General features: G+C 38.7%; 1 protein-coding gene across 1 annotated transcript in view; it reads left to right on the top strand.

Annotated features, from left to right (window-relative positions):
- CPXM2 (carboxypeptidase X, M14 family member 2) overlaps positions 1–16,423 on the top strand; it is a 79,827-nt gene that overhangs the window by 45,993 nt on the left and 17,411 nt on the right. Inside the window, exons 4-6 of the mRNA XM_009934612.2 lie at positions 2,296–2,380; positions 2,921–3,071; positions 10,845–10,933. Of these exons, the coding sequence (XP_009932914.2) occupies positions 2,296–2,380; positions 2,921–3,071; positions 10,845–10,933 (325 nt within the window). The remainder of the gene's footprint in view (positions 1–2,295; positions 2,381–2,920; positions 3,072–10,844; positions 10,934–16,423) is intronic.

Here is a 16,423-nt window from a genome sequence, read left to right as displayed (position 1 = left end):
CTCAGAAAATGTTATTTTTCCTCTTCCTGGAGTTTAGATGTTGGCCATTTCTGAAATTCCTAGCTTCCATCTTAACTAGATGTAATTCTGCCATCCTCAAACTTAGGATCACTGTGAAATCTGCCGGTGCAACTGCCAGCTTATTGCAGAAGCTGAGGGAAGAAAGTCAAGCTCTTTACAGGAGTTAGTAACAACTTCTATACCAGGCTGTAGTCACTGTCTGGTTGTACTTCGTTTTACAGCCACGAAGAGCTGAGATGCCAGCATGGTGCTCCGCAGATCTCTGGCAAATTCCCTGCCCCAGGAGATCTTCCACTGGCAGGCAGACAAGGAGTATTTTTAGGCTGCTAACTTGTTGAAGTTGTTTAACAAATGTTGAAGTACTGTGTGTGTTCCAGGCGATAGATGTATTCATCTATTCAATGCAATAACAAAACGTTCAGCCTGCTTGGCAATAGTCAAGATTTTTCTATTTAAAAAAACATGAATGGCAAAATCTATTCATTTAAGAAAGCTGGTGAAAGGTTTTCAAGGGACTGGTTTAGTGTGTGAAACAGAGCTGGGTCTGTTCAGTCATTTTTTCAAAAACATATCTTACCATTGACTTTTGGGGGAATTAGTAGGCTACGTGTAGAAGTGCTTTGCTAAATCCTACGAAACACCTAACCTTTGGGTTTAGGTGTCAGCGTAAGTCTGGACATCAGTTTGAATCTTTTGTATAAGTGGGACAACTGTTACTCAGAATATGAAATAGCAGATGGAGATGTAGAGGTATAGATTTTCTGCTGCCACACATTGATTGAGGCATTATTTGAAGGTCGCTATTTTGTAAAAGATGAAGCTGGGTGAACTTGTGCTGATCTTGTGGCTGATCAATTTGCTCTCTTTTCACCCCTACCCCTTTTTTGGTCTTCACTAGAAGCCTGAATCTCTTTTAGTGAACACGTAAAATCTAGTTTGTCCCTTTAAACATAAGCACAGTGAAGTCAGTGTTTGTGTTCACAGGTAGTTTGCTACTGTTGATTGTTGATTTTAAAGGAAAGAAAAGCAAAAAAAGTTGCATTTGTCAGGGTGCAGTATAAGGGGAAGCTTTTCTTAGGTGTGTCTTCCTTCCAGGTACTCCCTTATCTCCAATCCATAGGCTCTGCTGCTTCTCCCATAACCACCCAAAGTGCCCCTGTTCTTCTTCCTAGTCCCAAGAGTTTTCCTTACCCCGGTTTTGCTCCCAGCAATCTGACTTTGTAGCTTAGCTAAAACCCATGCTCAGGAACGACTGCTCTAGAGGACCGATGGTTACACACAATCAGTTTGTATAAAGGAAAGCAGAATTTAATCATCCTGGACTGGCTTTACAGTACAAAGATACCTCCAAGACACAGCTCTCCTCCGTTGCTGCCTCTTGAAACCAGGAAGGTGTTAGGGAAAAAAATAACTTACTGCTGCCCTTTCAGACCTACAAATATGAGGGAAGAGTCAGAGCTTTACCTTCTCCATAGCTGTATATGCATTACCTTGGGGAATGCCTAGACAGTGTGAAAGCTATATACCTTTAACTCCTCTGGGAATATAGGAAGCAGCTTTTTATTTCTCCTCATACTGTTCTTTAGCTGAATAAAGACAAGGCACAATTGAAGTACAAATGAAGATTCTGGTTTTTTAGATTAAATGAGATTTTGCTGAAAATCAGATAACACGCCACTAGAAAGCTCACCTACTGAAAATTGATTTAGATATTGTAGCAGTGCACTAGTACTGTGATCAATTGGACAGTGGTGTGCAGAGACAGAATTGTCTCTTTGTTCCTATCTATTGCTAATAAATACAGGCACTTCAGGCTCCAGTCATTCTTGTATCGAAAGTAATGGAAATTTTGCTGGTTGAAATTTGTGGACTTTTCGTTCTAGAGGATTTTTTTTTCCCCGTCCTCTCTGATAATAACAGCAGAAATAATAAATGTTCTGTAGCTGAAAAGGTAAAATTTTTGAACACTGGATCAATCTGCTCTAGATAAGCCATTTATCCCCAAATTTGCATGTAAAAGGAAAGGAGAGCAATAATCCCTCACCTCCTGGAATCCCAGAATATCATCTTGATTCTTTGCTTCTATGTGTTAGGCTTTTTTAATTATCTGTTGAATCTAGATTTGCATGTCAGTTTTTCAGCCAAGACTTGTCATGGCTTTACCAACCGGGATTTCCGTTGCTAGCAGTCTTACAAGCTGTATTACATTAAACACAATTTGCAGTCATTCTCAGTTATGAAAAAATAACTTAGATACTCTTTGTCTTTTTCAAGGAGTAACTGGGTGACCTCTTACAGAGTATTGGTGAGCAATGACAGTCATGCATGGACTGCTGTCAGAAATGAATCTGGAGATGTGGTGAGTATCGAGAAACAGATGTTTTACAGAGAAAAGCAGAGGCGGGAAAGCAGGGGCTGTCCATGCGGAGTTTTCTTTTGCCAGGTTAGTTATTGTAGGGCTACAAGGCAACGTCTCTCAGAGATCCCACTTATTTTAAGAGCAAATAGCATAATGTAGAGAGGGACCCAGAATATCCTATATGACAAATATGCATGTCTGCCTATGGAGATGAACGCCCACTCTGGCAGTAGACTTGCCTGTGATGAGACAAGTTTCTCGTTGCATGGCCCAAGCAAGGGTCAGAGTCAGTCTGCTGGTCCCTGGGGACATCTCATGCCCACGAGGTGCCTTTTGTTGGCAAGAAAGTGTGGAGCGTGGGCTTCTTTGCCGCTCTCTGAGGGACATGGGGAGATCGTGCTCTTTAAAGAGCGGTGCTGGCCTAGATCACCATCAACGTAGGACTGTGCCAGGTGACTTTGTTTGTTTCTAATACAAAGAGTGCTTGTAGATCTTTTTGAAGAACTTATCTTCCCGTTTCTGTATGTTTGGCATACATAGATTTTTGAAGGAAACAGTGAGAAAGAGATCCCCGTTCTTAATATGTTGCCGGTGCCACTGGTTGCACGCTATATCCGTATAAACCCTCGGTCCTGGTTCGAAGAAGGTAGCATCTGTATGAGACTGGAAATCTTAGGGTGTCCTTTGCCAGGTAAGAGTCTTTCTCAGATGATGTTGATATGGCTGCCTGTGCTGAGACTCAGAAATTTTATTTCCTGGGGACAGCTTTGCTTTTGATGTAATGCCTGTATTTGGTGAGTAGAGTTATGCAAAAAGAAATAAAAATATCTGTCTGGATACACAGACAGTATCAGGACAACTCTTCAAATGCAAACTCATATTATGTATAAGTGGCTTTATTAATAAAACAAAATTGCATGGATGATCTAACAAGAATTTCTCTGTTGTTTATGCTAAAGTGCAGTGCAATTAATCTTACTGAGTGCACATATACTAGGGAGGCAATAGAATTACGTATCAGAACAGTCACTCGCAAAAATCTAAGCTTCTAAGGCAAGAAAGAACCATTATAGTTATGTAGACTGTTTTGGTTTTTTTAATGATTGTTTCATCGTACGGGGAATAAGATATCCCTGAAATAATTTGAAGGCAATTACTGTGACTGAACTAGTGCTTATCTTGTAGGGGGAGGGAGAGGAGTTGGGGATGTAAAGAATTTCTAGCAGATTTCAAGTGTTATTAAATCCAACCTGGTCACTGGTAATTCTCAGGTGAAGGTAAATGGTCCTGTCCCTGGCAAAGACTGTGTAAAAGACACAACCTGATGCTTACCACAAGCTTCAGATGTTAGCTGTTTCTCTTATTATATGTCTGCAAAATACTATTAGGGTTTTGCTAAACAGTGTACACAAAGTGAGACCTTATATAACGCCACTTTAAAAAGGGACATTCAATACCGCACATTATGGCAAAGCCATGTTTCTCTCAAGCACGTTGTAAATAGCCTTATGTTGGATTTGTGCCCACATATGTATGTATACAAATATTTGAAAAACTGTTCAAACCTTTTGTAAGTTGCCCACTATTCATTCCACAGCTCTCGTCTGCTTGTTTTCTTTTGATCTTAAATTCTGGCGCTTTGGGGATAGCGCTCTCTTTTTTTTTGCATGCTGCTATGAATAGTAATTTCCGAAATACTAGAGTCAGAAAGAGAACTGCCTTTCCAGAGCCTATCATTACTGCTTTAGCTGTTCCTGCTGCTGTTCAGAGACTTGCTGCTTCCAATTCCAATGCTGATGTAGGGTCTTCACATGCCAAACAGAGGTAGCCTGATTTTTGTCCTTTAGATGTTTAAATACTCACGGAAAAAAAAAAACAATCTGCATAATTTTCTGACGAATAGAAGTATGGGGCAAGTACTGTCATAAAACTTAGTCTGAAGGTGTATTACCATGAGGCAGTGAAAGTTAGCAGCACTGTGTTTCTATGGGTAACAAATACCTCCTGGTCTTGAATGGCACTGACCAGTGGTGTCCTGTGTATGTGAATATTCATGTTTTCTGCAGGATTCTGATTTATTTCAACCACAAGTTTAGAAAACTCCAGCTCTGAGGGTTGCTCGTTTCACGCTGTACCTTTTACTCTGGATGGACAATTCCAGATCCAGTAACTTCCCTCAGCTCTGGAGAGGACTGGTGGGCTGTCAGAGAGCAGCTATCTATCCCAAATTCCTGTGTGGGTTTGCAGAGGATCCACTCTCTATAACACAGGCTGAGAGGCCGAAGGAAAAGCACCGTGACTTTACTGGCATGTGGGACGTGCATGGAGGTCTCCAGGGAAGAACAGAGATGACACTCTAACCATTTTGGAGAGCAATTTGTAAGGAAAATCTCATGATCCTTTTCTATTCCACAAACCTGTACTTAAAGAGGAAAGAGCAAAACTGTCGATATTTGGAAAGGTGATTTTTATTCAGTGCAACAGTTACTTAGACTAGATTCTTGTTGGGTATACACCCATACAGGGCCAAATTCTGCTTTGCAGTGTTAGCGTTTGTCACCATTCAGCTTTATGGGGCTATGTCGGTGGGAGAAGGTGCTGCTGGGGTACGAACCTATGTGCACTTCCACCACTGTTGCAGCGAGGGCTGTTACAGCTTGTTGCAGGTCTTGGATTAGCATGGAAACAACATCAGTGCTTCTTCCTGGTAATCATTTATTGAGTTAATTGCCTGCAGTGGCTGATTCAGTTTGTTCCTGAAAGAAAATACCAGAATCATTCATTGAGAAACACAATGGGAATAGGGTGTGTTTATTCAAAATGTAATTGGACTGAAAGAACTAATAGGTTTTGATAAGCTGCTGACCCATCTTTTTAGCTCAGAAAGAACTGACATTTCTTTCTTCTAGCTCATTTTATTCATCGCACGCAAGGGTCTCCAAACAAAGCTCTTCCCTAGGTTGCAGAGGCCTTTCCATGTGCATTTTCTTCTTGTGAGACATGATTTATTTTTGCAGTTCCCTGTAAATTGCTTCTTCACCCTTTGTTTGGTGTTATCTTACTTGTTCCAATTTAGATAACCGACTGGTTAGGCCATGGGTCCAGTTTCTTTGATAGTGCTGCTGTAGTACACAGTATTGACTGTGGGACCAGAAATTGAGGGTTCTTTTCTGACAGAGGTTTCCTCCTTAAAACTGCAAGTCTCCTAAATTCATAAAAATCAGGAGGTGGAGGTCTGTCAGTTCACACAACTCTATCCTTTCCAAAGTCCACAGACCCACAAGAGAAGTTATGTGATGCCCAGTTCCCTTGAATACCTGGTATGTTTTTGATTATATTTGCACCCTAAGTGTGAATGTTCAAGAAATCAAGTTGTCGGAAGGAGGACTTTAGTCGGATTTTATTGCTCCCACGCACCTTGTCCTCCTGAGGCAATGACAATGCACGGGCAGATGGGGCGTTGGGAGGTACCCCAAGAAAAGAAGAAGGGCACAAGGGAAGTAAGACTTTTTCATGACTGAATTTCTTCTCATGTGTTTTAAACTTGCAGTGTTAGGTTTTATGTCTTTATTAATCCCTGAATAAATTAAGTGATTTGCATTCTGTCTGTACTGTATATCATTTTTCCTTCATGTAGGCTCACAACGGAGGGTAAGAAAGGAATACTAGAGAAAGAAAAAACCTGAATAAGATATTAATATTCTAAGAAAGATTATTAGCACTGACAGAATGTGATGGAAACAGTTAAAGACAGCTAGGACCCATTCATGTGGGTAGGACTCTTTAACAAACCCTGCTACATATGCTAGGTGCATGTTGGACAAATTGTGAGAAAACACTATTTAGATAATTGGAACAGAGTAGTTACTGATTATCTAATCAGTATTGTATAAGATGCTTGTAATTTTTATCAGTGTAATGCTTATATATTATTCATAACATATATTTTTGGTGTATTGTAGGCTAATTTTGACAAACAACCTTTTCTAGACTATCATAATAGCTCTACAAAAAGCTATGTTATCCAAATTTATCAGTACCGTCTTTCAGGCAACAGAAGTGATTTGCTGTTTCAGCAAGGGAAAAGCATTTAGCTGTGGAGGAAAGATGCCAGAAAATCCTACCTATAACAGAAGATCAGAGCTGCCACTTCTCACTGGGGAAAAAGAGGACAAAAGCACCAGCATTTAATTCTCTCTCCAGTTTCCAAAAATGTTGGTATTTACATAGATGTAGACTGACATGCACAGTCTTTTGCAAGTGCCTCAGAGGGATGGATGTACCTTTCATGCCTGCTCTTTCTCAAACCTAAGGAAAACCAAAAAGAAACTGCATATGATCAAAAGTACTCAGAGATAGGAGTCAGAAAATCAGCTGAGATCTTCACGCATTTATTTATACTGTAGAGTACTCAAGGCAATAGTCATTTATTTTAATAAAATACATTTGTGATTAATTTTAATTTTTAATAATTCTTATATAGAAAACTATCATTAGTATCATGACTGCGCCCCACTTTCCACCCAAGATAAAAGACAAACTACTCTGTAATAGTGTACCGTGTTTTACAGTGGATGCATCGTTCAGTCTTATTTTCACTGCTTGTCTCTTCTTGCCAGGCTTCCTGGTCAAGTCTAGGAATGCACTCACTTTTTATAAAACCGTGACTTTCTACTAATATCTTTCATTATAATTGAATGTGTATACAGTGGGACTAAATTCAGCAGATTGCTCGTGAGAGTGAATTTTTACTTAGAGTCACAGTGTGTCCTTGTGTTCTGCTTTTACCTTTTCAAAGCTAAAGCTTAATCTTGGGCAAGTGAAAACTTTTTTGGAAGTTTGTCTGAGCACAGACTAAATAAAAATGACACCAAACTCAATAACTCTGCGGGGAAAAGCTTGTATATTGTGTTTCTCCATACTCATCAAGACAGAAGTGTAACATCTCTCAGCAATGCAGTGGGTGTCATTAAAAGGTTTTCGTTCATATTTTATTTGTACAACGAAGTGCATACTATTCTGGAACAGTATTACCAACCCTCAGAATTATCATTATTATTAGAATCGAACTGTAGGAAATTATTAGAAACATCACACATCGGTAGAAAATCTTTAAGAAACAACTACCACAGGTTAAGAGTTAGTTTTTTCTCTTACACATTATTATCATTCATGATACTTCATTAGAATTAGTTGTGCAGTATTTGAGTATACATCAACATATATAGAAAAGAATCTATATATAGTTGCAGAAGACTATTTCACTGCTGATTTAACGTGTGATGTTAATGCTCATGACTGCCATGAAATAGATCATGAGGAATAAAATTGACATCTGATAAGTCTGCCAGTGGATTTTTTCAAGATTACACATGCACTGTCTGTGACATGTTCATTTTTGCCAAGACAAGTCAAATTCACTTATATAACACGGAAGGGAAAAAAGCCAGTCATTTGCAAAACTGGTATGCTGAGGTTTTCAAGGCACTCTAAAGGATTTAGACTAGACTATTCTTTTTATTAAAAACTTATCTAAATCACTTGGGATGACTTAATTACCTCATCCATTTGGAGTACCAGATGAGCACCACTTCTGAGCTTGCAGGCTCCATCTGTACGATACCATACAGCTCACTGCAAGACTTCCATGAGAACGAAGCATGGAAGTGCTTGAGGTGCTGTGTAGGGCTGCAATAGAACAGAAAATCCCTTCTATACGTCAAACTGCTGAGCAGTCAGTCCTCTCTGGTACTTTTTATGGGCAGTCCCCAGAGCTCTCATGCTGGAAAGGCATTGGGTGTTTTAGAACTGAACGTTTCCTGCATGGAAATGAAGATAGAAAAGGCTTCCTAGTCATTTGTCCATCTTTACAAAGAATAGATGTATGAAGGTAACAAGCTCCCTTTACCTTCAAACTTAATTAATTCTGATTATCATGTAAAAATTGTTTAGTGGTAGAAAAAAATAATATGTTCTGCTATATAAATGGGAGTGTCAGTTTTTTGCAGGATATTCTTTGCTTGGAAGCGAGACTGTCTGAAGTAGTGCCATGAATAAACGAGTATATTTGAATTCTAATTCTTCTGTGGTTTGAGTTTCTTAGTCTCTTATCCTCTGTTTTATAAGAATATAATTTTTGCCAAAGAGGACCTAACCAGCTGTGTACAAATCTTCTACGCCTTTCTGCACTTTAGCTTTTAATTTTCTAATCTGTATTCCAGCAGAAATCCAGTGGTCTAAGCAGACTCACAGTAAAGCCTGGCAAAATATGAGGGTGAATTCTCCAGGGAGCTGTCAAATTGTGCACTGTTTTTAAGGGCGGACCAGAGATACAACCATTCTCACTGTGTGTTTTTTTAAGTTTCCACCAACTCTACAGCATTCACAGTCATTCCCATGATATTAATGTTTGATGTATGGAAAATGTGCCAGACTTTGAAAGGAATGGGATTAAAGTATTAGGAAAAAAATCAGTTGCTGTGTATTTTGGCTCGTGGTGACAAAGAAAGCCTTCAATATCCTGTCAGTTTTATGATGTTTATTTTTATATTTTTATAACACAGAGATATTCTTACAATGGCAAAGATATTTTGTGTGGCATTAAACACATTGTGTTTATCTCAAAGAAGTGGGTTTTTATGATTTCCATTTCTCAGTCGTCAGCATATTAATCTATAATTTCTATGAATTAACATGGATTGACCTTCCAGAGTCGTCTGCAGGCTCACTGCAGCATCGCTGCTGTCAGTGGTCTGCCATCAATTTTGCGTGCAGTTAGGTTGTAAAGAAGACCTAAAAATGCAGGTGAATTGTGTGAAACTCTTGATACTTCAAAACTTTTTTTATTTTTTTAATTAAGCAAAGAAATCTTGCCTTCCTCCTAGGCTCTAATTAAAATCGTTTTCCAGGTGGTATTGTTACAGAATAAGTTTTCCCTGGAAAGGACAGACTGCATTCAACAACCAGATTTTGCTGAAGCAAGATGTTTTTTCGACATTTTTCAGCCATATTTCTAGAGCAAATACTGACCTTCCAGTATTTCTGTTGTCGATCAGGGAATAGCAGTGGAGACAAGCATGCGAATGAAGAGTAAATAAGTGGTAGGCAATGAGTAATGCTACTGTGAAGCTTAATGGAACTTGCATGTTCCATTTCATAAATAACTTAAATAGTTCAAATTTTGCTTTCCTTCCACATGAGAAAAAAACCCCAAATACTTAGAGAATTTTATGGGAAGAACGAGAGACTTTGTGTTTTAATGTCAGAAATACAAAGCTTAAAAATGTTAAGTTATAAGATATTTTTAAGCATTATGAGTTTTCCATAATTTGATGAAGTGTTGTTGCAGAATAGTATCTATTTATTCTTCCTACTAATAATTATGCTTTTTATCCCCCAAAAAGAAATAATAATCGAGAGGTGATACTGTTTAAAAAAATAATTTTTCTTCTCTAGTGAGGGAGTCTTTAGGCTGTGTCACAATAAGTCAGGATGTTATTTAAGCTTTCATATTTGGGGATTTTCACCAATAATTTTAAACCAAATGAAGATGATTTTGTGCAAAGGGAAACAATTTTCCGTAATAGCCTGACAACCTCTGGTTTGACAATTACTCAAAATTCCAGGCATCCCAGATATGGCAAAGGAAGGCATGTGTCTGACATTTTCCAAATACACTTGTTTATTTCTAAAAATGAATCATAGTAGATTAGGCTAGGAGCACATATATCAGCAAATATAAAGCTGAGTCCTAGCAGTCTTGGCCTGGTTTTTTTTTCCAGGTGAATGGCCTGGAAAGTCAAGGAAACAAAGGTTTTTGTTCTATCCACATATACTTCTTTGATATGTCAAAGCAGATGAACTGTAAATCATATCCATATAGAAACAAATGTGCTAATTTTAAAGTAACAGAGACCTCCCGCTTCCACAAAAAATATCTAGGAAAATAATCAGGAACATTCAATGTGCAGAGTAGATTCTTTCTATATTTTGCAAGCAGTGCATAGACTCTGAAAATACTCATCAAGAAAATGAAAAGGTAATACCTTGTAACAGTAAATTAACCATATAGACACAAAATATTCACTGGGGCTTTTTCCTCTGATGTGATTTTCATTCCTCTTGCAGCTGACTCCTATTTTCCGGTGTCTTTTGCCCTTCCCACTAGCCTAAGGATGCCCTTCTGCTTTTCTGTTGGAGTTCAGATGTTCATGCAGAGTAGCTGTCTTGCAAGCTGATGCCTGCTGCCTCCTTGCTTCTGCTCGGACCTATGGGAGCTGATTTGTGTAGTGCTTAGAAGTATTTCAAATTTGTTGTTTCTTTGAATTTTGCTTTTGAAAACCTGTTTTACATACATATAGGACAGTGGAATTCAGATTTCCATCTTCCTTGCGTGCATTATGGCTAAGCATATCTATATTTAAAATTTATTAGCACATGACACTTCTTTCATTTCTTTTCTCAGACCCAAATAATTATTACCACAGAAGAAATGAAATGACAACCACGGATAACCTTGACTTTAAGCATCACAACTACAAAGAAATGAGGCAGGTAGGCGAAGACGCTGTTGTTTGACCTCCTGGATAGAAGGTGGAGGAGTGCAGGCTTTTGAGTTCTTATGGATTCTGAAGTCTACCTGTTAAAAAATATTATTAAATGTTATGTGTAATCTTTTATATTTTTTTTCGGTCTGTTTTAATCTATTAGTAAAAGCGGCAATCCATTAGCCTTAAACAGGTGACACTACATGACAGAGGGAGTGTTTACACATAAAGTGCCATCATGTTTCTTCCATGTGTTTTTGAAAGGTGAATGTTACCATGGTTTCTCCTTTCAGATTTGACCCTGACTTAGCCATCAGAATTCCCTATATTTTAGTGGGTTTGGATAATCCAAATAAACTATGGAGAGTCCAATTCTGTATTCATATTTGTGAAAATTGATAATAACTCAACAGAAACCACTGGAATTAGTTTACTGGCCAGGAGAAAGGAGTAAAAAAACCATCCTGTTAGCATAGTTTTAAGTCTACCAGCCTTGTTAATCTTGTTCCTTTAACTTCAAATAGGCAACCTTTTTGTTGGTTTTGTTGTTGTTTTTAATCTTGCTTCATATCACCACAGATATAGGTGTGGGTTGTGCTAAAGAAATATTTCTGCCCGCTTCCTCTTCAAATATAAAGATAATATGTTTGGACTTGAAGTGTGTGAATCATTTGCTGTGTGCTGAATTTTCAGTGTATTTGTACCGCATGAATCACCATTTATTTTTATTGAGCAATTGACTACTGAGTCACACATTTATTTTGGTAGAGTTTTCATGGCTGGTATTTCTTAGCACAAAGATTAGAAAAGTAGAAACTCAATTGGCATAATTACTGTAAAGAACAATAAAATAAAGTGTCTTTTCATTTCGCATTGCAGAAAGACAGGTTGGTCAGGTTAGAAATATCTTTGGGAAAAAGCCGCAGCTTTAGAATAGAGTGCTTTTGCACTTTTCGTACAAGAAGAAAATTTTAAACTGTGGCTGAGAGTTGGTCAGTTGTGAACTGTCTTTGACTGTGCTCTCCCAAGTGCTGGTTTTCCGAGTGTCAAAATAGTTAATTTATTTAAAGGTTAATGGATTCTAATCAGGTTCTGCTGCTAGTAGGCAGAAGATTTTGGGGTGGGTTTGCAATAAGTCTTACATCCCCCAAAACTATTATTAGAACTTCATAATTTCTTTCCTGAGTGTAAAATGGAAAAATAACTCAGTTTCCAGAGTCAGCTTATATTTTTTTTTAAATACTGTACTTTATTTGTCAGTTTTGTTAGCTACTTCACTGCCAACCATCTTAGAAAAACACTGTTCTTTGAAATTCTTTGTCATAAACACTGAAGAAGGAGGAGAAGAGAGTGTTCCCAGGGCCATGCTTTGGAAGCATTAAGTTACATTGCAATATGTCAAGTATTTGTGAGAAGGAGGGATTTTCTCAGTGTCAGATTATTTTAATAGAACTCTCTGTTTAGGAATATGAAATTTATAGTACCAAATTTTTCTCTTAAAAGAGCATTCAAGATGCTTCTTTCAGTCAATGGGAGCACACGCTGCAGCTCACATGCAGAAGTCAGGATTGTCTTACAGTACAAAGTATTTACATGATGTATTCACGCTGTATAGAAAGCTGTTAACGTGGTTGATAGATATCCCCAGAAATAATTTGAGACAGACAGTTTAGTACACCTTTGTCTTTGAAATAGATAACCTGATCATATCTTTCTTAGGAAACAGGAGCGTTAATTGTGAAATGTATTTAACTGGATGTGAGTCATATCTTTGGGCAAGAAGGACTCCAAGCACCCCTGAAGTCTTGTGTCACTCCTCATGCCCAGCTGTGTTTATTAATGACGTAGTGATAATGCAGAAAATTGAAGAGTACTGTGCATATTAGCAATCAAACAGGTTTATTAGAGGGTGAAGCAAGCAAATGTAGAACACTAGACCAATATCCAGCAAACATCCTCAGTGGCATTTAATGCCATATTGACAGTCTCTGTCTGAAGGTCTCCAAGCTCAAGGACAAGGTAGTTTCTGGTTTGGCCTGCAGCAGAGCAAGAAACACGAGTATCTCCACAGAGGATAAAGAATAGCCCTAACCCGAAAGACATTTACTGGGAGGCCTTTTGCCACCTTGAAGTGTAGATGGCACTTAGACCTATGTTTAATACATCTTTTCAGCAAAAGGAAGGAATTAGACCTCAAAGAAATCAGTTTTGCAGGGCTTCTTCCTGTGTGCTAATAGGGTAAATAATTGGTAGTGGCAAACAAACAGGAACTGTCAAATAAGAACTGTTAGTGAACATAATTTTGGAAGTATTTTACAGTCCTGCTGGTTGTTAATAAAGCCCTGTCTGACTGTTATCATCGATTGTCTTTGACAGTTTGTACAAAGCCCAAAGAAAACACTGTGACATTTCAGGTGACCTATTGTGCCATTTGTAGGAAATGGGTATGAGAAAATCAAATACGAAATATGTCCATTTTCAGAGTTGTATTTACACATAAACATTTAACTACATTACTGTATCCATACAATTATCAAAAGACCCACAGTGAAGTCTATTCCAGAGTCCCTAATGCAGAGAAGGTTCTTTGTTTGACTCAGAAAATAATCACATGCTTCCAATTAAAGAGATGATGGGGAGTTCACTGAGGCAAATACAAATATTTCTACTGATTGTAATATACTTTAAACTTGATTCCAGACATTCTTCTCACTAGTAATGTACTTTTGACATACTTTTAACTGCTTTCCTAAATCGATGTCTTGGGTATCCTGTGCCCACTGCAGTGCCAGGTATTTTAGGAAAGCTGCTTCTCTGCAGCTTCATTTCAGAGACAGAGGCTCATCTTCCCTACTTCACATCTTGTGGAGCTGCCTGGATGCAGTGACACATCAGCCAGGAGGGACTTTCCTGCAGCTTGAAGAAGGTGTAAGGAGAGGAACTGGTAAACACAGAGCTGAGACAAAAATGTTATTTATACAGTAAGAAAGAGAGTTTTAGTCTTCTAAAATAGACCCCCTGTTAATTCAATATCTGTACTCATAGACAGAGTGAAAAAAAAATTTATCTCTACTAGAGAAAAATGCTTTATCTGATCCTATAATTATCCTCTTGTCAGTACAACCTAAACTAATAATCCCCACACAGTAGACCTTGGATAAGTTTTGATCTGTGAAGCTCTCGCAAGAGTCCCATGGCTTCATATCCATTGATAGTTTTCCTGATTCATCATGAGCAGGTTGACCATGAGAATTTGGTCCCAAAAAGCTAGTAATTGACTCATTTAAATCAACACTCTAAAATGTAAAACTGTGTCCTCTGACTTCACTGATGTGTTTCAGCAGGAACTACAAATGATGACGCACTTACCCACTTTTGTATGCCCAGAACATTGCAAAGAGTTGCATGGAACTAGCTGGGTACCCCTGATACCAGCACACTGGTAATGATGACAGTGGTGAAAAAAAGTAAATATGAAACTAGACAATACACTGAAAGAGCATATCTGACTTTTTCAGACAAGTGTTGAGTTTAGATTTGCAAAAGAAATTGATTCTCATAGGTATAAAGCCAACGCGAGATGAACAAACATACAGAAATAGCATCTTTTCAGTCTCTTTGCAACATGATTATAAATAGAAGTGAAGCCTTTTATGAGAGGAATTTTAATGATGTTCTTCCCAATGTGAATTTTGTTTCCACTTAGATTTGGTAAATGGTGGCATGGGAATCGGGCACGTTTAATTATTGCATTTTTTTAATTCATCAGCCTTGTTTGTTATCTTCCAGTGTTGTTTCTTAACACTGTATGAGCAAAGAGTTTTGTTATGCTACAATATTTCTTCAATAACGTATCCACCCTTGTTTGTGAAAAGAATGTCTAATTAATAGTCCCTAGGGTTCCAATTTACAGTAAAGTCCTTCTTTCTTTCTTTAATGCCTTCCAATGATACAAAATGAACAGATAAACTCTTGTCGCTTAAAGCTACTTGCAATAACTTATTATTAACACATAAATTTTCAGTCTTGTTTGTAAATTTTCACATTCACCTGAAACATCACAGTAAAGTGTTTGTGGGACAATTTAGACTCCAGATATCCTTATCTGGATGACATTTGTGTAGTTCGATTGAAAGAGAACTCTACTCTTAACCACGGTCTTAATATCTTCGTCAATGACCTAGACACCAGGATCGAGTGCACCCTCAGCAAGTTTGCAGATGACACCAAGCTGAGTGGTGCAGTCGACATGCTGAATGGATGCAATGCCATCCAGAGGGACCTGGACAAGCTCGAGAAGTGGGCCTGTGTGAAACTCATGAGATTCAACAAGGGTAATGTCCTTGCACCTCGGTCGGGGCAATACCCAGTATCAATATAGGCTGGGGGATGAAGGGATTGAGAGCAGCCCTGCTGAGAAGGGCTTGGTGTTGTTGGTTTATGAAAAGCTGGGCGTGACCCAGCAATGTCTGCTCACAGCCCAGAAGGCCGACCATGCCCTGGGCTGCATCCCCAGCAGTGTGACCAGCAGGGTGAGGGCGGAGGGGGGAATTCTGCCCCTCTGCTCCACTCTGATAAGAATCCCCGGGAGTCCTGTGTCCAGCTCTGAAGCCCTCAGCACAGGACAGACCTGGAGCTGCTGGAGCAGGGCTGGAGGAGGCCACAGCAATGATCCAAGGGCTGGAACCCCTTTGCTGTGAGGAAATATTGGGAGAGTTGTGGCTGTTCAGCATGGAGAGGAGAAGGGTCCAGAGAGACCTTATTGTGGCCTTTCAATGCTTAAAGGGGGCTTGTAAGAAAGATGGGGACAAACTTTTAGCAGGGCCTGTTGTGACAGGACAAGGGGTAATGGTTTTAAACTAAAAGAGGGTAGATATAGACTGGGTATAAGGAAGATATTTTTTACAATGAGGGTGGTGAAAGATTGGCACAGGTTGCCAAGAGATGTGGTCGATGCCCCATCCCTCAAAACATTCAAACCAAGTTGAACAGGACTCTGACCATCTTGGTTAAGTTGAAGACATCCCTGCTCATTGCAGGGGGGTTGGACTAGATGACCTTTAAAGGTCCCTTCCAGCCCAAACTACTCTATGGTTCTGTGATCTTCCCTATGTAATTTCATAAGCACTAAGGCTATTTGATATTATTTTGACTATGTCATGCAGTATCTGTAGAAATAATGAATAGGATAGACTTCGACAACAGGAATGTCATTAGACCATCTTTTGGAATTTCCATTAATAATTCTGGTTTTTACTGAAACTTGGTAAGCAAATTCTGAGAATCAGTTATTTGCTGAAGGAGTGTATCCTGCTGTGTTTATAGAGTCATTCAGATTACATCTGTCTCTCTTTGGTGGCTACATCAGCATTGACTTATATAATGAATTTTCCATATGAGATTTCACACTGTAATACAAGGAGGGTAGTCTTGGTTTCTACCTCAATGGAGGTAGCAGCTGTAATCAGAGTTCACTGGGGAAATTGTATTTAAATGA

The sequence above is a fragment of the Opisthocomus hoazin genome, chromosome 6 (assembly GCF_030867145.1).
Source record: "Opisthocomus hoazin isolate bOpiHoa1 chromosome 6, bOpiHoa1.hap1, whole genome shotgun sequence".
Lineage (NCBI taxonomy): Eukaryota > Metazoa > Chordata > Aves > Opisthocomiformes > Opisthocomidae > Opisthocomus > Opisthocomus hoazin.
Note: the sequence above shows the minus strand (reverse complement) of the source record. Positions and strands in the feature narration are given on the sequence as shown.